Below are 26,914 nucleotides of genomic sequence, written 5' to 3' on the forward strand. Positions count from 1 at the left end.
TAAGTTTCACAGTTGTCTAACAGGAAATTCCATCCATTAAATGAATCAATTACAAAATTGGTTTAATTAAACTGTAGTTCTCTTCAGTTGGAAGAAAATCAGTCTTAATCATGAGTTTAAAGAAACAGGAATAATTTGATAAACAAATCCTACACAAAAAAAAACAAAAAAATTATCGATCAACTTGACAACAGACTCAATATTATTGTTATCGATCAACATGTAAATGTTCATCATTTTTACATGTGAGCTAATTTCATAAAATTTCCTTAATTTATTGAATAGAATGGAGATGAATTCAGAGTCATTTATAATCACTGTGATAACATTGTATAAGATTCGAGTTAAACCTATAGATTGATCTAATTTATTGTGGATCATTATATTCTAATTGATATTTAAAAAAGAATAATTATGTAAGTTATTTTGATGATCTCTCATTGTCCATAATAAAGCCTAAATTGATTAACTTCTTGTTAGAATTTTTAGTGTAGTACATCACTTTCTCAAAGTATCATATGTATAGTATCAATAACTATGGCTATATATTATAGTAATTGAGGAATTCCTTAATTTATCAACAGATTAACTTAAAGGATATGTATCAGAAAAGGGTTTGTGGAGATTGTAGTAATTTCAATAGCTGAGATCATAAGTCAATTTCATGAGCTCATTTTCGTGGATTAGTTAAAGTTAGACATTAACACAATTGGATGCCGGCTCAGTGGTCTTGTAGGTTAAGCGCTCGTGTAAGAGGCTGATAGGTCCTGAGGTCTTGGATGCACACGGCTGAGGAGCCCCACAACAGGACGAAACGGTCATCTAGTGCTTTCAGGTTCTCCATGATGGTCTAGCTTCAATTGACTCAGGATCTCAACTATTAAAAGATATATATTATTAATATTTTGGTAGTTAGTTATGAAATAATGGTTTGTATCGGTTTTTTTTTAATATTATCGGATTAATTTTACAAATTGAAATTGAAATATATGTCAGCTAATAGTGTTTAGTTTACCTAATTAAAATAAAGACTTACTATCATGTATTAAAACTAAATAACATAAAGTTGTAGAAGTAGATAAGATCTGCATTACTTTCAACTAAATAGTTTCCTTCTTGTGTCTTTATTTATTGAGACTGAAATTCGTTAAAATACCAACTCTTAGTCAAGAGTACAAAGTTTGGAATGATACACAATAATATATGTAAGATAACTGATAAGATAATCACCAAATAAGGATAAATAGCTTTTTTTTCACCTCGTATTGTTTGGCTTGTATCTTCCCATTGAGGTTTAAGACTGCAATTGATCAGTCTGTTATTGGCATATGTGCATACTGTTTGTATGCATCATTGCTTACAAATATCTTGTGAATTAAGGTAATATCGAGGCATACGCACAGTATGCACATATGCCAATAACAGACTGATCAATTACAGTGTTAAACCTCAATGGGAAGATACAAGCCAAACAATACCAAATGAATTCAAATTCACCCCATCGCACAAGCAAGTGGCTATCAGGACTCAGTAGCTGAGTGGATAACGCGGTGGTGTTTGAAACGAATGGCACTGGGTTCGAGTCCCAGAGTGAGCATCAACTCTGAGATGCAGGTGCATCTAGCTGACGTGTCCCAAACAGGACGAAACGCGCGTTCTGGATTCCACTGCTAGCCACTATCCATCATTGCTTACAAATAGCATATTTTTGTTTAATATATTTACATACATTGATTACTTCCATTAACCGGACTAGAATTATGTACATACATCGTAATTTCACATCTCAATCGATAACAGCGAACTTATGTTTGATAAATATTTCATACTGATCTCATCTTGAAAGTGTGGATATACGGTTTCCAAAGAAAATGTTCTCACTTGAATGAAATATTTAAAGAAAACGATTTGAATAATGAATAAGTATGATATGTTTGTGGTCATTTATGTAGATCCTTAAGTTTAGTTAACCTGATCATTCGATAGAATCTATCAGGAATGCGTTACAACAAAATCAGCTCGAAAAATGAATTCTACCAACTAGCTTAGACAAACCAGTATTCCATAAACTGTTCGACAATTATTATCAAATTTTCATGGGTTGTATATAAATGACCAGCTAACTTCGTTACCACACGAAGCAATCATCGGTTTTGATTAGTTAATTTCTAAAGAGCTCCCTGTCTGCAAGGTTGGTAAACCTCAGGTATGGAAAAGGTCAATACATATTATACCGTTTGTAGTGAATTTGCAAAATGTTAATAGGAGTTTTACGCTTTCTACTGCTTCCATCCTATGAAGTTATTTATTAAATACTACCTAGTTTGAGGGGCTCGAAACGATCACGTTGTGAGTTACCAACACTGTTTAACTCTAGTCATCTTGTAACATTATCTATGATAATTCTCACTTCCATGAATCGATCCTTTGTATGAATAAAGAGGTATTCTTTTTAGATGTAAAACAAATTACCATCACCATATAGATTCTTCATGAACAGTAATACAAGTTTATGAGTTTTATTTTTTACTATCTAAAATTGCCATAAATACCTATTTCATTCTAGTTGTGAATATAACTTTACAAAATGACTTAATAATACTCACTCTAACGTGATCTATCACCGGATAAAAAAACGACATTTGTTTTGTGGTTTCTAGTCTCCAGTACTTCTTCAACTGAAACAGTCATATACCAAAAAAATTACCTTTAATAAAAGTATAAGAGTTTGCCGTCATTACTTGATTAAGATACATTCTGTAAATGATCATAATAAAATTAGAAGTGTTTTGCTAATAAATAGAATAATAAGTTTCGCTAAACTGTAACTTTTAGTGCTTTATTCGGTACAAAAATACTTGGGATACACGAAAAATGTATATGTTTACCTATGATCAACATAAAGACTTGGTCAGTTTGCAACAGATTGACCGCTCTAGATCCTGAGCATTACCATCCGATTCAGTAGACACCTAGAGATGTCTTCTAATTAGTAAGTTTACACTCAAACAGAACACTACCCTTGATTCTCTTGGATGTATGTAGTTTATCGTATGATATTGGTTAGTAAAATAAACCATTTACAGAATAGTTGGGTTACCACTATCACCAATTTAAATTTGATTGCTCTTTTTGTTTTCAGCACGATGCAAGTTCCTTATCGACCAGATCAAACGAATTTAACTGTATCAGTTCAGCCAGATGGTACCCTGAACCAATCAAATAAAAAACGATGGGATGTTGGCTTATGTGAATGTAGATCAATTAAACTAACACTTCTCTCGTGTTTCTGTCCTTGTTGTGTTTTTGGAAGCATCACACAAGAAATGGATTACCCTTGGTGTATTTGTTGCTTGAGTTATTTGATAGCGTTACTTCTTTCGCCTATCATATGGATACATGTATTTTTGGGGTGCAGCTGCCGTAGACGTTTAAGACATCATTATCGCATCAAAGGTCATATTATCTCTGACTTTTGTGCTTCTCTTTTGTGCTCCTCATGTATGCTATACCAGTCGGCAGCTCAAATAGCTGTTGAACGATACAAAAAAATGCAACCCGGTGTCCCAAATCCTTATACAACAGGATTATTTCGTAAAGTCGGTCATATGATAATTTCATGCTACAGTATTCCAAGACGCATTCGTGATGAACATTTAAATTCCCAATCACTTTTGAACACTAATAATTTGACAGCAAACAACACACATGTGTCCAATCTACAACTTGGATTAATCAAAACAGTTGATGTACCATACACAAGTCAACCAGAGCAACCACATATTGACATGCAGTCGGCACAAATACAATCACACTTAACCTTACAGGTTCCTCATTACCAACTAATGCCAGAAGCAGTTATACCTACGACACAAGCATCAGACGTTTTGTTACACAAAATTCAAAGCAGCTCACAACTGCAACAAACCCAGAATATACAAAATCCTATTACGCAATCAGAGCCTGGTGAATCCCAGCCTATTATGCATATATGATGAAAATTATGGAGGCAAACGAAAACAATAGCAAACTATGACTGAAAAAATGTTAAAACTATCTTATTGGTTGAACGTTAAATCATTAAACATGTTTGTAAAATTTATTAATAGTTTCCATCTATACTCAAACTTGTATATTTAATAAAATATCTAGTTGGAAGAAACTTATCCGTCTTATCACAAAATCCAGACCGCCAACTTGTTTTGACATAAAAATACCTTTCATTTGAAATAATTTAATCAGCTTCAACTAAAGACATGAAATTCATATGAAGTTGTCATTTTTTTATAGCACTCAGTATTCACTAAAGATCACATTCCAAGTCATATAACCATGAGTAAGGCAGGGTTACAAAGACATTGTATGTAAAATCAAATGGAACGCCAGAAGTTTATTTACTCTCCTAGGATTTTGCAAAATTAAACCATCTCATTATATGTTCATGACAGTCATTTAATAAACGAGATCGAAATTCAGTTAGAAAAACGTAGGTTTAATTAACAAGTGTGTATTTCTCCAATGCATACTGAAATAAACTGCAATCATGGAGTAAAAACAATTAGAAAAAGAAGCGACAAACCCAGTAGACGTTACAATCGATGGTTAAACTAACTAGGTTCCCCACCATCTGAAAAGTTCGAAACAGATGGTGACTAGAATAGATGATAATCAAGTAACTCCAACCGCAATTTCGGAATACTTGGCAATTTTTATGATTACAATAAAATGCAAATGTATTGGATTAATCTTAAAACACAATCCAATGATTTTCATACATCATCTGAATAAATTTCATGAATTAAAAGACGGGTGAAAGGATAACAAATCAGATGACTAATTTATTCATCAACGTTCATGCTCTATGTCACAAGAAGTGAAACCTATAATAATAAACTCTGGTAACAATTAGATTGGTATTCAGTTTCACAGTTGGGATTCGATTATTAGTATCTTCTATATAATAACATCATTCATCTATAAAATTCAATCTACCATCATTTTTAACATAGCGGATACGGTCTACATAAATCAACATTAAATTACTGGCTTAGTTCATTGAATTGCTTAAGATAAACATATATTCAGAAATAGTTGACGACTGAGTCCATTATTAGTGAATCATCTTGATGGATTACAATGCCAAAATCTCAGTAGTAAATTCCGAAATATCTAAGAGTAAAATACTTATTTGGCTTGAGAATTATTTTTGTGCTTACACATCATTTTTCGATCAAAGTTCAATAAGTTTAAAGCAAGTTAGCAGGTAATTGAATACAATTTACTGTTATTAAACAAAATAAAACTGTTTGACTATGAAAAATATCACTTAGAATACACGATTTCTTTTTCAGTAGTATATTAATGATTGTCCGTAAAGATTGGATATTATTCTTAATTCGTAGTGTGTTTGTATTTGAGAAAAATATATATCATTGATAACACATACCAATCGAAGCCAGTCACTAATTTTTATATTCAAACTTTTATTTCAGTCAGTCATCTCCAACATAGGACCAGGTACATATATGCTGCTACCTTGACGTGGTTGGACTTGTTTATCGTGATGAACCACTCAGGCTATACTAGCTAGAAAAAATCGTTCCTCATGGTCCTACCATCTCAGGTAGGTCGGCTGAAGAGTGGTAAGTCTAAAATTAGCAAACCCGAGAGCGAAGTCGTACTGCTAACTGTACAGAGATGTGACAGTAGTAAGATGTTTCTCTCAGACAACCAGCATAACAGCGACGCTGCCTTCCCACAAAGGAAGGGTTAGAAGGTTAGAAAAAGTCGATCCTAAAAATGTACACCTCATCTTATCCCACGGATATCCGTCTCCAGCGGTATGCTTTCAACAAACACGGGACTAATATAAAAGTTACCCACAAAATGGTCATGTGTGACCGGCCACAAGTAGTTGTCTCTTGAGCACTGTGGTCACGCTCTCAATTTATTAAGACCAACTCTAACCCCGTTTCTTTTTCATGCACCTCTAGAAAAAAACCCTTCCACGGTATGGGCAATCGGGAAGTGATAACCGCTCTCATCCCTCTAACGGTATTCAAGGTCACATATTTTATCTATGCATAATTTATTAACATATACAGCGTAATAAAAATGATGAATTTGTATTAACATGAAATGCTGATGTGAAACATATTCTCTATTTCTCCTAATATAGATCATTACTAGTCATGGATAGAAATATCAATTATATATTCCTGTCAGAATTGTTTTTTGTATACAATTTTAAAGTATATCCTAGTTGACTAATATACAAACACTTTGTCTTTAATCTCTTAGATTTAAGATATAAATTTGATGATTTACATTTCCACTGGTTAAAATTAATCCAATAATACTAATAAAAAACCGATTTTAAAAAAAAGTCTTTTTTTCTCACTTATTTAGTTTCCATGATATGACGCAATAAATCATAGAAAAACGTCAGACCTGTTGGTGAGAGAGAGAGAGAGGGAGAGGGAGAAAAAGAGCTTTAGTAACGTACCCTTTTTATAGTGTTATTATTAACTAAACATTAAAACAACCAAATGGTTTTATTTAAAATCAACTAACTAACAAGTAAAAAGTTAAACTAAGTTGATAATTTTCAATAGAATAAGTAATAGTATTAATTGTTGGGATGCATCATTTAAAAGAAAAAGAAAAAAAGAAGAGAGAGAGAGAAGGTTTTAGAAATAACAAAGAATTATTTGTAGGCGTGGCTGTGATTCTGAAACACTTTTCATCGACCTATTTTCTTACTACTACTACTACTAGTAATAGTAATAATAATAACGTCACTAGTAATAAACATAACAAGCTTAGTTTCATCATAAAAATCTCGTTGTCTCTTTATTATTTTCATTTCTATTCACTTTATGTTTATTTTATTAAGTCTGTTTAATTGAATGTTGATAAAGAAATAAGAAATGAAATGGGACTACTTTTTGTCATCTGTTGAAGAAAAACAAAACAACATTACTTTGAGATGTTTTAAAAGGATATACACATACATGAGAATACTTCAAGAATATTAGAAAGTGGTAACATCTAGAAAAGTTAAATGTAACAGTAAGTTAGTAACTAATGAAAAGAAGGTTAAAATATGAAGTTTCTCTATGCAAAGATATATTAAGTGTAGATGGTAATTTTCACCTTTATGCTTATTCAAATATTGTCTTTTTGTTAGGGTATTCTTTGTTATGTTTATGCTAAGTTTAACACTAGTCCTAACTATCATTGACCAGCTTCTTACACTATAGGATCTAGCGCTCTGATTATATTCATATCAAACAATTGAAAGCACTTGTGAAGTTTTTAGAAAAGTTCTGTGTGACATAATTTACATATAAGCTACAGTTTTTTGTGAGCTAAAAGCAACCGCTTGACTTTACTCTTTGGCTACAGTCGTGATAAAAATCGAATTTATATCATGTTAATTTCTTTAAAAAATTATTAAAGTACTCAATATTTTAATTCAATTTCAAATATTATTTCAGATTATTCTACTCAGTAAACATAAGTGTTGATGATATAGTTTAGAATGACATTAGAAGTTTCAAATTTAACCATCTAGCACAACATAACACTATTACAGTTATAGATCTTCTTGAATCCTTCAAAGTCTGTTGTACTGAATAGACGATACTATCGATGTCTGTATGAGAATAAATTCTACTTCAAAAAAACTTGTTAAATTTAATTCTTCTTGAAGATGGTCAACTAGAGAATAAATTTATTCTTAATCTTCCAAGTTTTCAATTGTGATCTAACATCAATCGGTTCAATTTTTAAAAATGAATTAAATAATTTTATAAGTAAAAAGTTCATTTGTCTAGACAAGAAACTTCAGTAGGAAATTTGATTCATTTTAAAGAGAAAATCAATAAATTAGAATCTTCTAATTCTACGTAAATGTATGCGATCTCAAATTCTTCATCATTATTTGTTTTAATTTACTCTTGTAAATCATCATACACTTATACATCGTCTTATGATAAGAACATTTGACCCAAAATAATGAATCGAATGTTCAAATATAGTGTGATGTATAATACTTATGTCGACAAATATAAGTAGCACGTAACATTAATTGGAAGTGTAAACCCTGGCAGCAAAAGGCTAATAATGAGATCAAGTTGAAGAGAATATAAAGGAATCGTTAATAGAAAGTATCATATACAATGTGAAATTGCAAATGAAGTCTTCAATATATGGTTCTCATATTTAAGCAAGATATTTTGTAGTTTTGTATTAAAATACAACTATTTTTTTCCACTTGTGTTCTCCTTCATTACAATAGTACTTGAATTCAGTTTTAGTAGATAAAAATGACAATAAGGCAACGTTAATACTTATTTGATATTTTAGGGAAAAAATTCTCTATGATTTTAGTAAAGAATCATAATACAGCCTGACTTTCAACTAGAAAGATTCAGTGTGATTTAAACAAATTTCCTTTGAAATCATTGTAGTGGCATTGGACCATAACCACACAATCTTCAAAGCTGAACACAAGACTACTCGGAAAATAGATATTCAGCATTTAACGCGGAGAAATACCTAACGATGGAAAAGGCGGGAACAATGAGTTGAATGAACTGAGGTTGATCGAATGGCATGGCTCGGCCATGCAGGTGTGGTCCATGTTATCTTATATCTTTTAACCATATTAAATATACTGTCCTATCTCTAGCCTAAGCTTGTTCTCCATCATGTATTGGTAATTGCTATGATGCAATGAGTTGGTGTAGACGATGATGTAACTTCCACGTAAGATCTTATAGATTAGGCAGTTATATCATGACAAATCTACAATTTTAGGATTAGGTCTATTATTCGGGCAGTACTAATATCATAGTAGACCATAGTTCCACATCATCTCTTAATCATCAGTAATGAAGTTTACAAGTTTCATTGACTACAAATCAACGTAACAATATTATCCCTATAAATTATAACAAGATTATAGACAAATATGGATAGTGGCTAACAGTGGAATCTAGGACGCGCGTTTCGTCCTATTTGGAACTCGTCAGCTGGACATGTCTGCATCTCACAGTTAACGTTCACTTTGGAACTCGAACCCAAAACCGTCCGTTTCAAACACCATCGCGTTACCTACTTAGCTAATGAGTCCTAATGGTCACCTGCTTGTGCAATGGGGTGAAGTTTAAATTCACTTGATGTTGTTTTATTTTGATCTTCCCATTGATATTTAGCACTGCAACTGATCAGTCTGTTATTGGCATATGTGCATACTGTGCATATTGCCTCGATATTGTCTTGATTCATAAGCATTATAAGCAAAGATAGATAGTGGCTAGTAGTGAAATCCAAGACGCTCGTTTCGTCCTATTTATAACAAGACTCATTGAAATACTATTTCTATGTATTTATTTCATTCATTCAACTTCTTTTTCATCTATATTTTTAATTCATGAACACTATTCACAAATTTTATCTTAAAGCTTAGTAACTAAATTCTTTCAATAACAATAACGATAACAACAAAAAATGGCTTCAATTCAAGTTTATTTAACAATGAAAAATGGTAACAAAAGAGAAGAGGAAAAAAATCATCTTTTCTTTTTAGAAGACTCATAGAATAACCAGATAAAATTCTTTCTTACATTTATTCTTCATTGTGATATACTTCACTGATTAAATTAAATCACAAATGACCTAAAATAATTTAACTTGGCATATTGAACTATTCGTATTCATTTTAATTTTGCCCCGTTTTTTTAAAAAAAAGAAAACTGTCAATCACAGACTATCGGGCATAATCTCTGTGAAGAAGTTTAATTATATTTTTTTGTTGTTGTCGTTGTCGATAACCAAGGAGATCATATTACTTCAATGATTGATTCATTTAATTATCCTAGAATGAATATATAAATTTTTTTCTTTGATAAAAGTGAATTTTTATCAGAAGGGGTTTTGTGGAGATTTTAGAAATTTCACTGATTGAAATCATGCGGAATCGTGGCTGCGCACTGCTGAGGAGTCCCATACTAGGACGAAACGGCCGTCCAGTGCTTCCAGGTTTTCCATGGTGGTCTAGCTTCAATTGACTCATGATTTCAATCAGTGAAAATTAAAGTTAACTAAGATGATGATGATATTCAGATGATTGATGAAATCTCCACGACCAAACCATCCAGCTCACAGAACAAAACTCCATCATAAGTAAATTTAACTGCATACTTTCTAGTTGGAGTACGCTTTTTTATTTTGTTTTTGATTTAAGGTAAATCTATCCATTATTCGATCAAATATAAATAAATTCATATACGAACATATTCTAAACTGGTTCCATTTATATTGTCTATTCAAAAGCTTTAAAGATATCATAATTAAAGTTGGATAGTGATTGATAACGAAATCCAAGACGCACGTTTCATCCTATTCATGTTTTGGATTCTGTTGCTAGCAACCATCGATTTCGGCTTAAATGCTTGTGACTTAATGGTAATACTTATAGAATATACATATGCCAAAAGAGACTAAACAACCGTAGTCTTAGACATCGGAGAGAAGATCCAAACAACTAATATATTATGAATCTATTGCTTCATTCTAATTTTCGAAGAAAAAATATAGAATTCCAAGAAATCTTCTATGCTATCCACATCTCGTAAACTTTCCTTTAATTTTATATTACATTACGGAATTTATTGGCAAGAATGAAATTGACAAGTGGTTTTGAACATTAATTTATACCATTTGAATTTAACTACTTCTGTATTAAGTAAATGAATGAGTCATGAAATAAAATAGAATAAACTGTAAAATGAAATAGATAAATACTTCGGAGCATATGAATAGGAATAGAATTTGTTCTAAGTTAAACTGTAAATAAATATTTATTTTCATATACAGAATTATTAAAATTGGGAAAGGCAACTGTAGCAAATATCTGAAGAGAAGGTTGGAAATTAGTTTAGTGATTTCCATCTGTAGCCATTCCTGGGTTACTGCCGGTCCCGAACCCAGATAAAGGAGGAGAGTTAGGCATAGGGTCAGCAACCTCATTCCGTAGAAAACAACGTTGCTATAAAAATCTAATCCGAAAGAACAATTTAAACCATTTAAACTCTGCCCTGGGAGTTAAAGGATCTTCGTTCAAAAGAATTATAATGTTTCATAGTTAAAACCGAGATTATTCGAAAATCACGAGATCCATGACCCTTTTGACAACCACAACAGTAATTAATATAGATACATGGGAAACTCTTCTATATCATAAATAACAACAAATGAAGGTGAAGACAACCAGTTTTCCAGCAGCCTATTAATCAGTAGGCCTCAACGCATACAAGGGATAAAGCAAGATCATGAAATACAATTCAGAGTGCACCAACCAAATCCCACTTGATGGAGAAGCTCTGGAATAGGTGGAAACTTTCACTTACTTGACCAGCATCATTAATAAGTAAGGTAGGTCTGAAGTGGATGTGAAGGCACGGATTGGCAAAGCAAAGATAGCATTATTGCAATTGAAGAACACACGAATGTCAAAACATTTTTCAGGTGTTTCTAGGCAGTCTTTTACACAAGATACTCTAGATTCATTGGCCAGACATCATCAGCAACGACCTACTGTGGAAGAGGACAAACTAGCTTCGAGCTGAGGAGGAAATTAGGAAAAGACATTGGAGGTGGACAGGACATACATTGAGGAAATCATTGCATCACATCACGAAGTAGACCCTAACTTAGAATCCTGAAGATAAAAAGAAAAGAGGAAGACCATGGAACACATTGCGTCGGGAATTGGAGGAAGACATGAAAGAATGGATAGCACTTGGTACCAAGTGGAAGGGATTGTCCAGGACAGGGTTTGTTGGAGAATCCTGGTGGGCGGCTTAAGCTTCTCCACGAAAAATAACAGGTATAAGTAATTAAGATTACAGCCTTACTGGTCATCATTCTATACTGATCGATAGAAATTATTTGAAGCCCAAACTTGCTGTTCAATAATAAAAAATAGTTATTCGACGTAATAGATTGGAGATAACTATTCAGATGTATCCAGTTTAACAAGATATCTATTACAATTATTACAATTTAAGTATGATTGTATTTTTAAATTATGAACATTAAAATCATTCGACTCCAGACCAGTCCTGTTACATAGTACCAACATGTAAATAATTTTAACTGACTGACAACTTCTATTCCACATTCCATAAGGTTCATTAAAAAACTTAGTTTCATTATTTTATGTTTGCAACTCCATACAATGAAACATAGTCTGAGAATATCGTTTGTATAGGCACGTATAATATTGAATTGTATTTAGATAGTGCTGGAAACAATGGTAAACTGATATATGTGTATATTATATGCACTATATGTTTTCGACACAATTAAAAGCAATTAAAAAAACGCGGAACATTATTCGTTCATTTGTTTATTTGTAACTATATCGAGATCAGTTTAGTAAAATCGATTATTCCTACTTTCAATAATGACTGGGAAGAGAGTAAAAACTAAGGTTATCTCTTATTGTTTCCTCCCCTCCCCCTCGTATTATCTATATAAAATATATAAACCTTTATGGTAAATTATACTATTATATAAAAACTTTCATTGTCTCCATCCATTTATTATTCTAAAGTTAAAAGATCTTATTATAATTGATGAATAACCTCATGTATCAATGAAAAATCGTGTAAATAATTTCACAAATGAAACAGATTAATTTACATAAACATTTGTAGTATTGTTTTATAGAATGGAAAAAAAACACCTTTCGAGGTAAACAATTAATTCAAGTATTTCATTCCACTAGTGTACATGAAACCACAGTAACTAAAAGAATAGTAACAATGAATAATGTTAAGGTAAGTAAAAGAAATGAGATATTAGGTGTGGAAAAAGAGAAAACAATGAATTAACCAATTATTTAATTGTCTCCTATACAAAACACTTTTTTTACTTTATCTTGTTGCTCACCTAATTGTAAATGTTACAAAAACTAAAAACTCTATCATTTGACATTGAAACAATTAGGGCTTGTCATTATCATATCATTATTATAATTTTACAGAGGGGAGATTATGGAGATCTTTTAAATTCTATAGGTTGGGGTTAAGGGTGCACATTGTTGATAAGTCTCATACGAAAAAACACCCTCTATTGTTTCCTAGTTTTTATTAGTTTGTTAGTTAGGATCAATCAATGATATCAACAGTGAAATATTACAATTTTATCTATTAAAAAGTAAGAATTTTATTGTTTGAAAATGTTTCTCTTCAAATATAGACACTAAGTCAATTAAATAAGAAAAACTACAATGTAATCAACAACTCTCTATGGTGAAAACCAATTCACAACAACCTGTAATACAGTAATTCATCTATAGAAATTATTACAAATTGTGACATCAACACCCAATTTAGCTAATTTTTGGATGTTTTAATCATATCATAGGTGTCTTCGAAGCATTGTCTGTGTATCCTGGGACCACCGAGTAAGTAATGCAGTTGTTAGGAAACGGGTACTAGGTAAGGATGGCGCTTATAGACTTACTACCTCTACCACTACGGGATTTGAATCGACAAATGCATCTCTGTGCTAATGTGGTATTTCAACTCGGACTGGTGTACGTACGTACGTAGTTCTACGTTGTTACTGACTGACTGAAACCAGACACTTCCGAAACATGTTTTGATATTGATAATAAGAAATTTGTTACTATTCTATTGAATGTAAAACAGAAAAGTAACACAATGTTGTTCAAATTAACAAGTAGTAGTGAACCTCTTCTAGTTCGTTCAATACGGACGTCCTAATGATAAAATGAATAACCTTGAATCTCAATATGAGTCAGTAAACCAATAGAAAGGTTGGACTATAATGCAAAGCCAATTGATACTAAATATTTCTTTATTCGATTCATACTATACTGAGCTTTCTTTTAAATAGATACTTAAATAGGAACAAACATTATCAATTTAATTAGATGAAGAAAATATCCATTTTTTTATGTACATCACATAGTAAACTAATGAAACTCTATGATCTCTTTTTATTCTGGCAACTTACACTCAACGAAACTTAAAGTTTAGAATCACTTCTGTTTAGAAAAATACTTTCAAATCTTCAAACTATCAAGTGAGATGGAACAACTGTTTTTTTTTTACATTTCCGACTCATAATGATATACAATGATATAAGATCAAGAGATTCCTTCAAGTCTATACTCATTTTAATTTAGCAGTGCTCAGAAATTTCATAAGAACACCAATTACATCACAAAAATCATATTTCATATTTTAAACTGTTTGAGATATCAGTCATTATGTAGATAACATTCAATTGTAATACTTTAGACCTAAATCAATAATCAGGTCACGTGAATCGAATCCAGTATGGAAAGAAGTCACATTTATTAATTTTGTTTGTTTCTAATAATATCAAGCCTAAACATCAGTTTCTACATAATATTAAAGTACTAATAGACTAGTAACAATAAACTTACATATTACACTTTAATAAGCTGTCAATTTTAACTTGGGATAAGATAAATGAAGTTAATCACATAGAAATTAATTTACATGATAATTCTATTTTACCACACTATTGGGAATTAAAGTTTCTGTGTAACTGAACATCTGTACAAACTATAATGAAAACTTTTTATTCATGTTAGTAATAAATATTTCTGATCATGGTGTTACTAAGATACGTATTTGATAGCAGAAATATTGTGCCAAGCTAATTAGCTAGTAACCAAAGATATGTTTCTGATGATTGTCCATCATAAATTTTTTTGTAAATAATCAACTGAAATGTAGTGAAATTCCATGAGTCCACTTTTCACCACTGAGGTAAACTTAATGACATATCATATAAACAATGCATGTATTCAAACAAAAAATTGTTCTTACAGCACCATAGACGTTTCAATATGGTTTGTGACAATCCTTTCCCTAGAAATTTTATTCAGTGATGCATTCTTCGAGTTCACACTAGCACATTGTTAATAAAGTCCCATAATAATGAAACCAAAGTCAAGATTTCCTCATAGAGTACCTTCAATCTTCTATCAATTCGTTTGCAAATACTTTTTCGGGGTCTAGCCTCAATATGAGTTGACAAGAAAAACTTTCAAAATCTGAGACAATTTGTTATTCAGAATGTTATTTTGATATGAAAATTAATCTTTTACCAAGGTTTAACATTAGCGAAAGTGAATCTTATGATAAAGATATGTTAATTGCTTTGACAATTTCTGTATGACAGCTAAATATTTCTAGGGTTCATAACTAGGTTGTATCATTCTGTTATCACTTTATTCTGTGTGTTATATAAATTATTTATTGTTAGGTGATACTGGTGCCGTAAAAAAAATGGTACGGGCATAGTATAGGGACAAGTTTAAAATAGGCATGACGAATTTTAGCCAGCTATTAGCCAATCATAATACGTCAGTGAATGGATGATATATCGAAAATAAGTAATAATATTACGGAGAGCAAATAGATTGCATATAATTGATAAATCTATGAATGTCTTCAGCAGATTGCGCTGTCTGAAAATTTAAAAAATATAGTAATCGGTCCTCTTGGATGTAGATTATTCGTCTTCTCAAACGCTTATAATGACGTAAATAGATTTTTAATGTTCCCACAATGTTTATAGTGGGGGTTAGGTATTTAAAGTTAGGATTAAGAGTTTAAGGATAGGGATTTAGGGTTAGGGTTTAAGGTTAGAATATAAGGATAGGACTAACTTTACGATTGTTTGATCAATATGTAGTGACCAATGTCATTTCATAGCAGGTCCTTCTTAGTGAAGATCAAATCCTATCGATCAAGTCCCAATGTGGCCACGAGTTTAAGCTACTCAACATTACACGAACTATGTTGAGATGTAAGATGGTGATTGGAGGTAGTCTACAAGAAACTCTGGACCTAAGTTTCGTGCTATTTGGCACTCTTTAGCGAGATATACCTGTGATCTTGAGGGAACTGATGCCTCCTGGCTGATTCGATCTCGTATAATCCAGTTTCGTGATCAGAGATATTACTCTGAACTATTATGGCAACAACTGATCAGTTGTAGGACTGAAATGCATCTACAACTTAGGTCCCAGGTTTCCACTCGATTACCTCCAATTACCACCTTACATAAGATTGACCTACCTATTTCTAACAAATTACATAGAAAAAGTTGAGCATTTTACACGTTTAGTACTGTCATTTCTATTCTATGATGCTAAAAAAAGGTTCTTCACCATAATTTTAAAATTCATGAGCACCATACAAATATATTGCTGTATCTCGTTTTACATGGTTCAGGGTAAAAATGATCCAATTTCTAATTTCGGGCGAAACTCCCAATACCACTTTATTGATGCTGACTGGGTAACTCTGATACTGATCTCCCAAATAAATCAAATAACATATTACTTGTCAATTCGAATTACATCAATACTCAACCAAAATCTAACTCAACTAATATCAATACTATAGGTTATCACACTTAATATTTACTTGCAGTTTGATAGATAACTAACTTATTGTCAAATTTTAAACTTACCGTTATATATTACATACACCCTGTCACCACAATGGTTGAGAAGTTTAATTATTATCTACCATAAATTACTGAACTGAAATAGATTCTAATCAAGATAATAATAAAATTACGTAACTAGCAATTATCAGATATATACAGATGAATTGAAAGTTCACTTATGAAAGAGGCAAAGAAATAATTCAACTATCCTTTAAGCTCCTAAAACGACTGATCAACTTTACTATATACGTATGCAAACGTACACAAATCTATTATCTCATTATCTATTATCTTTCCCAAAAAAACTAGTATGAGATGATTGGTTTTGATTGAAAGTTAATCATAGTGTGAATTATTGATAACGGTAATGTTATTAATATTATGAATAGTTTTAAGTGAATTACAGATTAGTGTTAAAAGCGCAGCATTATTAAGCTTCTTTTTTTTGAGACACTTGATTGAGTGTTTAAAAAAAATTCGCTTGAATGTTGAGGAATGGATTATTTTAACTTTGACATGAGTTATGAACTAGTCAGTGGGGGATATAGATATATAAAACGAAAATATTCGTGAAATTAAATAATCTATTGATTGAGATCTTGAACTGATTGATGTTAGACCACCATTGAAAACCTGGAAGCCCTGGATGGCCGTTTAGTCCTATTGTGGGGCTCATCGGCAGTGAGCGAGCGGGATCGTGGATGAGCATTTCTGATGAGCCCCACAATAGGACGAGACGGCCGTCCACTGCTTTCAAGTTTTCAATAGTGGTCTAGTTTACATCGACTCATGAATTCAACAACTAAATTACTACAATCTCCACAAACCCATATTCTAAGAATTCATCTGATTGAATTTTGAATTTTGTAACAATACATAAACATGTTCATATTCTATATCTACTTTTGTTTCGCTCATAAACCATAATTATTCATGCAGGATTTATAGTGAATTTGAATTTGAAACTGATCAAAATGGCACAATTGATTAACTTGAAAATAAATTCAGTATCTCGAATGAAAACTAGTTGTTATTAGAATTCATTCTCAGAAGTCTACTCTTTCTGATTTGCTCTTCGATACCAATTATAATATACGTTATCATAGACATTGTCATTCGTTTGAAATTTCCTTTGCAATAAATTATACACTGAGACTATCATGACATTTAATCTTTTATAAAATCTAATCTGTAATCATTGTCTAATACAGTTTATACTACTTGAATAAACCCTTAAGTCCCGTTTATTTTTTCTCAACACTTTTCAAAAAGTCGAAACATTCAACAAGATTGATTATTTGTGTAACACATATAACTGAATAGAAAATTGTTAAGATCAAACTTCAAGTATTTTGATTGCAAAGGTTTTTCTTTTTAAACAAAACAAGGTGAGAAAAGACACTTGAAATAGTCACCAACACCTACTTTCATGAAACTTTTACGCAATCATCTTTCGAAAATATGTAATCTATATATATGAACGTGTAATCTTGTTTATATATGTGTGTTACCTATTATATCACCAATTGTTTATAAGCTAAATGTCAAACATTTCAACGTGATAATAATATATTAGAATATACACATAAAAATAACTGCTTCTCATCCTTTCTCTTTTGTTACTAGGTGAGTAAATGAATGCTTCTAAATGGTGTAATCAAGATTACTGAATAAACTAATGATTTCAAAACGGAAATCTACTGTACAAATAGACGCATACACACACACATGAATATATATATATATATAAACATATATATAGAGAGAGACATACATACAATGTAATTGAGTCTTGACTACCAAATACTCATTGTATCAAGGATAATTAAAAAGTGGACAATTGTATACCATTCATGATTAGAAATTGTTGTGAATAGATGAAGAGTTCATAATCAACTGATACAAACACAGTGTTTAAGAAAATAAGAAATTAGTCATCCCATTATTAATTAAACATGTCAACAAATGAACTTTAAAAGTTGGAAAGAAAAAAACACAATGAACTTTGACTTTTCCAACAAAATGATTCACGTGGAAACTTTCATATTTGTATTGATTTCATTATCAAAATTTCATTTTACGATTGCTGTTGTTGACATTATCTTTTCTCCCTATTCACTTTGTCAGTTTTTTTATGTTTTGCCTAGACATATTAGTATACAACTACACACCTTTTTTTATATCTTCATAACTTGAGGTTTATCATCACGAATACTATAAAATTAAGATAAAGAGTATCACCGAAAACAAAACGAAAAAAAATGAAAAGAAATGAATTTCAGCACGCGTTACAAATGACATAACCATGTTATCAGTTAGAAGGAAGTGATTCGAATTCTCTTATCTTAGTATAATTTGACATTTATCAGAGTATACAACTTAAGATCAATAAAATTTGATAATAGGTTCTTTGAGTGACACCGATTGACAACTGTTTTTATAGGATGAAAAAATATTATTTAAGTGAATAACTTTTTCTGATTGTATGACTATACTAAACGATTTTCAAAGAACTTATCGACATAATTTAGAATGGTTGAAATTTAATGAACAGTCCCATAGTAGAACGAAATGGCCATCTAATCCTTCCATGTTTTCTGTGGTCGTCTAACTTGGATTAGTTTATGATTTCAATGGAAAATGTATTATTTGTATGTGTGTGACAGATGCAGGCCTTCAGTTAAGTAAGAAGTTCGAAAATATGTTTCTCTGAAGGACTACAAAGTGCAATCAAATAGCTTTGTACCTTAACGTCTTCCATAATTCTCCAGCAGATTCAGATTTAGGAAAAGAAGGAAATCACTAATATATTAACTCAAGGACCTATTATTTTCAATGAATGCTTTATTGAGGATTTAAATATGGTTTGCGCCATTGACTGACATCACCAGCGGAATCACTAAAGAATAAGAAGTATTATGTGGTCGTTTTAATTATAGCTTATGATACATGAACAATATATACTCTTGACAATCTACATGACCAAATTGGCGATGTCCAGATCTTATGATCAGCACATTACCACTCAGTAATTTTCCAACACTTATACAGGCTCCTATAATTGACCAAGTCTCTCAGTAATAATGCAACCATCACTCCATTATAATGTTTAATGAGGAAACTTGTGGTCACATCTTATCAAAGACTATTCTATCAGTAGCAATTATCTGACAAATATTTTTGCACTTAAAAAGGGTTTTTATTAAATCATCCAAAAAATAGCTTTTCCATCCCTTAATAATATAGATAAAACTAATAATGATTGTTTTCGTGGTATCTAAACATATATACATCTAAATATGAACAGAGCATGACAACTAAGTGAAGGATATTTAAAGTCCCAAGACCTATTTCATGGGGTCAAGTAAATATATATATTGTAGCTAAGTGCATAACGTGATGGCGTTTAAAGCGAACGGTATTGGATTTGAGTCTCGGAATGAACAAGAACTCCAGTATTCATGTACATTTAGCTGACGAGTCCCAAATGGGACGAAACGCTCGTCCCGGATTCCATTGCTAACCACAATCTGTCTTTGCATATAAAGCTTGTGACTTACGACAACCTTGAGGCAGTCCGCACAGGATGCACATATACCAACAAGAGACTGATTAATTGCAGTCCTAAACAACAATGAGAAAAGATACAAGCGAACAATACCAAGTGAATCCTATTAAACATAAACTTACTCAGTAGAAATCTAGGTTACAAAATTAAGTACAACGTGTTTATTATTTTAATTATTTATAATTAAATCAACCTTTTTATAGCTAAACTATTCACACTAATTGTAGTAACAAACTTGTAAATATATTTACATATAATAGTAGTATATTCCAGCAAACAGCATCATAATTTATATGGAAATTACATTTTATTAATAACCCAAAAAAATCTCACACGAAAATACGAATGGACTTGAACAAAAATTAAACATGTCGCGTTTGATTTGAACATGTAAACTATGTTAATCTATAAGAAAATATAGGAGAATTAGGTATAATTTAGTGTTTTCTACTTACATTAATTTGACATCTTTAGATCAATTTAACAATAACTTTACCTCTGGTCACCCCTTAAAAAACCTTTATCATAAAAACAGGACAAAAGTATTTTGTAAATTCATCTATACTCAAGTAAATCAGAATTAGTGAGAAATCAAATTTTAAATACTAACATCATATGTAAGCGGTGAATACTTCAATAGATTACTTTCCAGTATTTTAAACAATGAATTGAAGTCTTGATTTGATCCTTAATTAGACTCACATTAAAGTGAATAGATGTTAATGATTCTGTCGTTACTTAATTATAAACCTCCATAAGATCAAATCATACATGTTATAACTTCCAAATGTTATAATGTGATTATACAATTGGTGTTCATGAAGCTAACTTGTACAAATTATCATTAAAAATCATCGTTTTATTTAGACTCTAAAAGCAACTAACAATGAATTCGAATTTTACTAATCAAATACCCAACTAATCTTGATTAGTAAACAGTAAACCAATTCAGTTAAAGAGATAGTTTTGTTGTTTTATATCTGTAAAGTTTTTTTTCTTTTTACTTTAGGATAAGGTTTCGTGAGGGAATTCTGGGAGTTCTAGTGAGAAGCCGTGACTAGTGGAGCTAATCCAGTTCGGGTAGAGACAGGTATCTACCTCAGACAATCGAAGATGGTCGCGTGATTTCGTGGATTGGTTGAATTAAGACATTAACACTGTTGGATGCCGGCTCAGTGGTCTAGTAAGTCGAGCATTCGCACGCGAGACTGAAGGCCCTGCTTTCGAATCCCACGAGCGGGATCATGTACGCGCACTACTGATGAGTCCCACACCAGGACGAAACGGCCATCCAGTACTTCCAGGTTTTCAATGGTGGTCTAACATCAATTGATTCATGATCTCAATCAAAAACTTAACAAACTCCACAACCCCATACTGATAATTTATAATTATATTGAAGGGTTGAGTAAATGAAGTATTATTCATAATTCGATTGAACGATCAGATGCACAGAACCACCTACATTTACAAGTCCATGAATGTATGTATTTATAAACAATTATGTAACCGCATAATCCTGTATATATCTAAAGTAATTTTTATTTCACGTTATCAGTTTACTCAAAGATGAATGAACATTTATGACAGACAATCATCAAAAATTACTAGATGACCAACAAATATTTATCACCGTAATTACGACTAACTTTTTTCTAATTATTATCTAATCATGATTTTGAACAAGTCAACGTATAAACAATAGGAAGTACATATAGCAAAAGTGAAATAAGTATGACATCAAATATTGACAATTATAAACCCATTTGGTTATCGCTTTGATAATGTTTAAATGTGAAAGAGCCTATCAGTTATTTCATAAGCATGAATGATGACTAGTAGTGAAATCCAGGACGTATATTTCGTGCTATTCATTAGTCGTCAGCTGGATGTCTACATGCATTCTAGAGTTAACGTTCACTTCGGGACTTGTATCTAGTTTCGTACCTTTTTGAACGCTATCGCGTTATCCATTTAGCTAATGACTTCCGATAACCACTGGCTTGTACGATAAGTTTAATTTTAATTCATTTTTATTGTTTGTTTAAATCTTCTCACTGGTGCTTAAGACTGCAATTGATCAATCTCTTTTCTTACATTTTATGATACAAAAGTATATTTTTCAACCTTTAGTACTTAGTCTTATTAATTAAACTTGTGATTTGGGTAAACATTGCCTAGATTATTTGAGCTTGTGATAAAGCATTTATAACCAAATATAGCTGATCGTAGAACTCAGTTCTCCAACATGTTTTGACGCTGTCATCTCAACCAAGAAGTTCAGTACTTCTAGTTTCAGTCACTATATGATCTATTAAATCTTGAGATCATCACTGTTAGTTTCATTGCACAATAGTCAACCGATTTTCAAGACTGAAAGTTACTAGAATTACTTTGAGCTTTTATCCTCTTTATAGTTGTTAAGGTATGCTAAGGATTAATTTCAAGGAATTGTAGTCTGCAGACAATTAACTTTACGAAATTTCCACTAGGGGAATAATTGAAAACTAGAAATCATTGGATGGGTGCTTCATCGTAATTGTAAAATGAGAAACATTCAAAATGGATCACTAACTAAATAGTATTTTTCTTATCACATTCTGAAGTAGAAAGATTTAATTGTTCAAGGCTTCATAATTTCAAGTGGTCATATACATATTATCACTTCATAGCTAAAACTATCTCACATCAAGCGAATCTCTCGGATCTCTCTAATTATGAAGGATTTTTGATGAACACTTTTCATTTTAAATTAATAATAGCTGAGTAGTTTGAGCAAGTCAAGTTATATCGAAAAATTTATTCAAGTTAAGATATCGGTCCAGATGTTTAGAACCATAACGAATGCAGTTTCTAAGAGATGAAGTAAAACAGATCACGTTTAGTGTACAGTATCAGCAATGTTTTTGAAAAAGCAAAACAATACTTCTTGACAATCCTTGTTGTAAAGGGCAAACCCCAGAGAAATTTACTACTTCAAGACTGTTTACAACTAAATGACAGTCTGTTTTACCTCCCAGTAAAGAAAACAGTCAATATAACCATATACAAACAACAAATACAAGATTGTTTCAATAGTTATTTATTGCTTAAATAATCCACATCAAAAGCTTCTTCGGAAACGTTTTTAATCTGTCAACCGTAAGAATCATTTCAATTATGCAGCAATCAACCAATAAGTTGTTATCTACATTATAATGGGTCAACTTAAGAAATTTTTGAAAGTGGTACACTTTGATAGCTTTACACTCCCGGTAAATTAAACTGTCAGTGAAATCACAGTAATATGAAGCAGAAATCAAAGTGTATATTTTTTTTACCTTATTGATTGCATTAAAAGTGTTCATTGTTAGGTATTCTTTAAGGTAGTATCACTAAATTACTCATGGCACAGACACTGATGTAAAATGACTATCGGTGAGCTATGGCTTAAATAACCATAAATGAATTCTAGTAAAATTGAATTTCATCGGACATAGAATATTTGAAAACACTAGACTTGATGTTTTTGAAACAATTGAATGTTTACATTGTAGAGTTTAAGAAATACTAAGTTGTTGTTGTTGTTGTGAATAAAGACCTTATCATCATTTGGATTCATACATTTGTAAAATGATCAGTAAATTAAACATTACCGTATTTTCGAATAGCTTTTTTAGTATGACAAAAAAGCCATGAAAATACTTTAATTTGTGAACTTTCCATTGAGATGTTCTCAGACACAATGGTCTATACTCAATATCTACAAAGAAAGGCAAATAAACATTTCCCATTATTATCATCTTTATTGTAGATGTATTACAATAAAGAAATGAAACTTTTCAAACTATGTTACACTTATAGCATTAATCATTCATTAAATATTCGTAGATTTTCTTTTAATAAGTAAGCAATTAACATGTTCGTGGGTGCTATTCTTTACTACAAATAAAGAACTAGAACGATGCTGAAGTTAGTTGCTTTATACCACAGAATTTGAATTTGCTTGATTAAATATGTCAACCTTGGAAAGTTTAAAAGAAACCTAGCCTGTAACAAACAATCAAACGGTAGTTAGAATTACAATATTAATTTACTGTCCTAATGGTCTTTGGTGGCCCGAGCATCTGACTCCTATTTAGATCGTATAAATGATTGTTATCGCCTATTCTCGTATATCATCGTCGACTTGAATCGCGTTAGTCAATAACGGAATTAAATAAGTCGAATAACGAGAACTGATTTGTGAATACATATATTTTGTATATGAATCGAATGAAATATAGCAAAGCAAAATGACACGCAGGGAAGATGGCTGGGAAGCCAACTCCATTTTAGTCAAGCCTTACTCAGTATTTATAGTCAGACAAAATAAAGCTACAGACATGTGATTAATGGAAGTCGAAGGGCACACACATATACGCTCATATAAAAACAGTCAAGACTGACAAGCGAATAATTGAAAAGGTCAAAATATGACTCAAGTAGAATGAATAGAATGGTTTGTCCAAAAACTAGAATAAGATATATGGGCTTAAAATAATGACTGACACTACAGGTCTACCGGTCTACATATAATGGCAGATATGAATCCTTAACTTCATGGCGGATATTTATGTTTTATTCTGATATCAAAAGAACTCGATTACTTTTTATCACTTTTTAGTTGTACATCTGAACCATGTGTCTGAAAATAACTTCTTTGTGTAGGATAAGTTAAACTGACCAAAATTCTAGCTACTTAACAGTCTTTAACCATTAGTCTTAGCGTGACTGATCTAATGACTTCGACTGATTGAGATAATGCTATAGACACTATAAAAAATAAACAAGTAGAAATGTACTCAAGGTGATTAGATCTCTAAACGAACATAAGATATAAAACATGAAACCATACTCAAAAACTAAGCATTAAGATAATAACTAGTTGATCCTAGATATAACCAATTATGATCTAAGGGATCACTTCGTGACTAAAACAAAAAAAGAATATGTTAATATGTCTAAACATCTTTGTAAATTATCCACTACAAACCGATCTACTTTAGATACTAGTTAATTATTGAAAGGAAATAGAATGATTTACAGAAGACAATAGAGAATAAAATAAAAGAGAAATAAGTGACGTCAATCACCGACAAAACATTGTTGAGAATACTCTCAAAATAAAAAGTATAGTGTATAATAGAGAATATCTAATAAGTAATAACATTACTTGTTATTATGACAGTTACAATTACTAAACACATTTAGTCTGTTCTGACAATATAATTGCATAGATATCATTATCATTGTTTGTATAAACATCCTTTTTTATTGAAATGTTAGGTGTAATGTAATAATAGTAAATAACAACTAAATAATATTGCTATATACGAATACACAGGTATATACTGGTTGTACAATGTATTGAAATATGCTTTAACTGCCATAACTATTTTGCATATTATACATATTCAATACGCCCATTTTAAGTCAAGTTACAGGTTGTTGTTTTTACTTAACAGATAAATGACAGCATCACTTAACATAATGACGGTTTAAAATAGATATTAGATGAATTCATTGTATGTTTTTGTTGAAAATTCTCTTATTGTTATGTACTAGTAATCACAATTTTATAAACGAGTTAAAACAACCTTCACAACTGTACTTTTAAGTATTAGAGTGTAATTACGATTTTAGATGTAAATTCAGTCAGACATTGTAGAAAACTGATATAATTAGATATTAAAACTAACCATAACATTAAATGATAAGCGATTAAATAATCCAAATATTAATGTATTATCAGAATGGGAGTTTGTAGTGATTGTAGTAATTTATTAATTGAATTCATGAGTTGATGTATGCTAGATCACCATAGGGAGCCTAGAAGTAGTGGACGACCGTTTCTTCTTAGTATTGGACTACTCATCAGTGCTCATCCACAACCCCGCACCTGAGACCTTCAATCTCGTACATCAACGCTTGACTTCTAAACCACTGAGCCCGTATCCAATGCTGTTGATGTCTGACTTCAACCAATCCACGATATTGCGTCACTACTCGCCATTGTCTTCAGTGAGTAACTGTCGTGACCCTCACAGTAGAATGAACTAATAGTTAGGCACTGGAATGCTTTGTATTCGTTTAGATAGCGTTGATGTGCAATAGATGACTATCTCACACACTTAATGTCGATTTCTGATTGTAAAACTTTGAATAATTCATTGCTCTAACTAAATAATAAAACTAAATTACTGAGTTATATGTTTCAATACTAGTGATGTATATTCCTTTTGTTTAGGGTGTAGTAACCAAATATTCAATCAACCTTCATACATAATATCTCTTTACAATCAGAAGACAATTACAGATATATTAGATCACGAATTCCTACATTATACTCAGAATATGAAAATAAACAATTGATTATTGTAATTAAAATTCATTATTTCTTTATTCTTTCTGTTAACCTGTATTTGTAAATTTGTTTGAATGATCATAATTTCTACTTATTTAATCGGCAGAAATTATATTGTCGTTTATAAATTATTCATTACTAAGTAACGATAAATCTTATGTACATCAAGTCTTTTTTAGTGTTGATCACATTTTATCGGTCAAGTTCTAGTGTGGCCATTAGTCTAAGTTACTCGACATTGGTCACTACTCAGTAATTATTTTATTTTAAATACATGTTAGTCCTACACGAGGTAAGTTGGAGCCCAAATGGTTCAGTAGCAACATCTCTAACCATGAAGCTGAGTAACACAGAATTGAAATCGCCAGAGAGTACTGACTTTGTAGTACTCCCTAGTTTCAGTTATTGTCTGATTTTTGAATAAAATT

At 31.3% G+C, this 26,914-nt stretch overlaps 1 protein-coding gene across 2 annotated transcripts; it reads left to right on the forward strand.

Moving 5' to 3' along the window:
- Positions 1-291: 291 nt before the first annotated feature.
- Positions 292-4,185, forward strand: MS3_00004375 (uncharacterized protein; the record flags this gene model as incomplete). 2 transcript variants are annotated; one of them, XM_051212290.1, is made up of 2 exons in its annotated part: positions 292-416; positions 3,143-4,185. In XM_051212290.1, one exon carries the CDS (start codon positions 3,147-3,149, stop codon positions 3,993-3,995), a length of 849 nt encoding a protein of 282 aa, XP_051073339.1. In that variant the 3' UTR covers positions 3,996-4,185. The 2 variants fall into 2 exon arrangements, with proteins under 2 accessions (XP_051073339.1, XP_012795216.1); XM_012939762.2 differs by lacking the exon at positions 292-416 and having other exon boundaries at positions 3,036-4,185.
- Between the last annotated feature and the right edge of the window lie 22,729 nt (positions 4,186-26,914).

The sequence above is a fragment of the Schistosoma haematobium genome, chromosome 1 (assembly GCF_000699445.3).
Source record: "Schistosoma haematobium chromosome 1, whole genome shotgun sequence".
NCBI lineage: Eukaryota > Metazoa > Platyhelminthes > Trematoda > Strigeidida > Schistosomatidae > Schistosoma > Schistosoma haematobium.